This window comes from Trypanosoma theileri (assembly GCF_002087225.1).
Source record: "Trypanosoma theileri isolate Edinburgh chromosome Unknown TM35_Tth_44_V1, whole genome shotgun sequence".
NCBI classification, from domain to species: Eukaryota; Euglenozoa; class Kinetoplastea; order Trypanosomatida; family Trypanosomatidae; genus Trypanosoma; species Trypanosoma theileri.
Window position 1 is genome coordinate 238,237 of NW_021639886.1, and position 338 is coordinate 238,574.

The 338-nt window shown below is 42.6% G+C and overlaps 1 protein-coding gene across 1 annotated transcript; it reads left to right on the plus strand.

Annotated features, from left to right (window-relative positions):
• Positions 1–30: 30 nt before the first annotated feature.
• On the plus strand, positions 31–336 carry TM35_000441860 (uncharacterized protein; the record flags this gene model as incomplete). Its single annotated transcript, XM_029030195.1, has 1 exon — positions 31–336. A coding segment is annotated over one exon (306 nt), but the record flags the coding sequence as incomplete, so codon positions are not given.
• Positions 337–338: the final 2 nt, after the last annotated feature.

Here is a 338-nt window from a genome sequence, read left to right on the forward strand (position 1 = left end):
GGCGATGATGATATTATTGTACTCGCTACAATGAAAGCATTGCGGCATGTTACTATACGGCATTGTCGACATGTTACTTCCATCAACGCTCTTGCCGTACTTCCTGCACTTGAGAGTATAGATGTAACATCCTCTGCGATAGTGAATGCTGGCATTACTGCGTTAAATACAGCATTCTCTCTTACGGAACTACATCTTTCCCACTGCAAAGGTATCTCTATTGTGAGTACACTGGCAGAGTGTGAAAGACTAAAGATACTTCACTTGGATGGTACACAAATAACAGATGAGAGCATCGCACACCTTGCAGGCAGCAGAAGTCTAACAGAGATTGATTT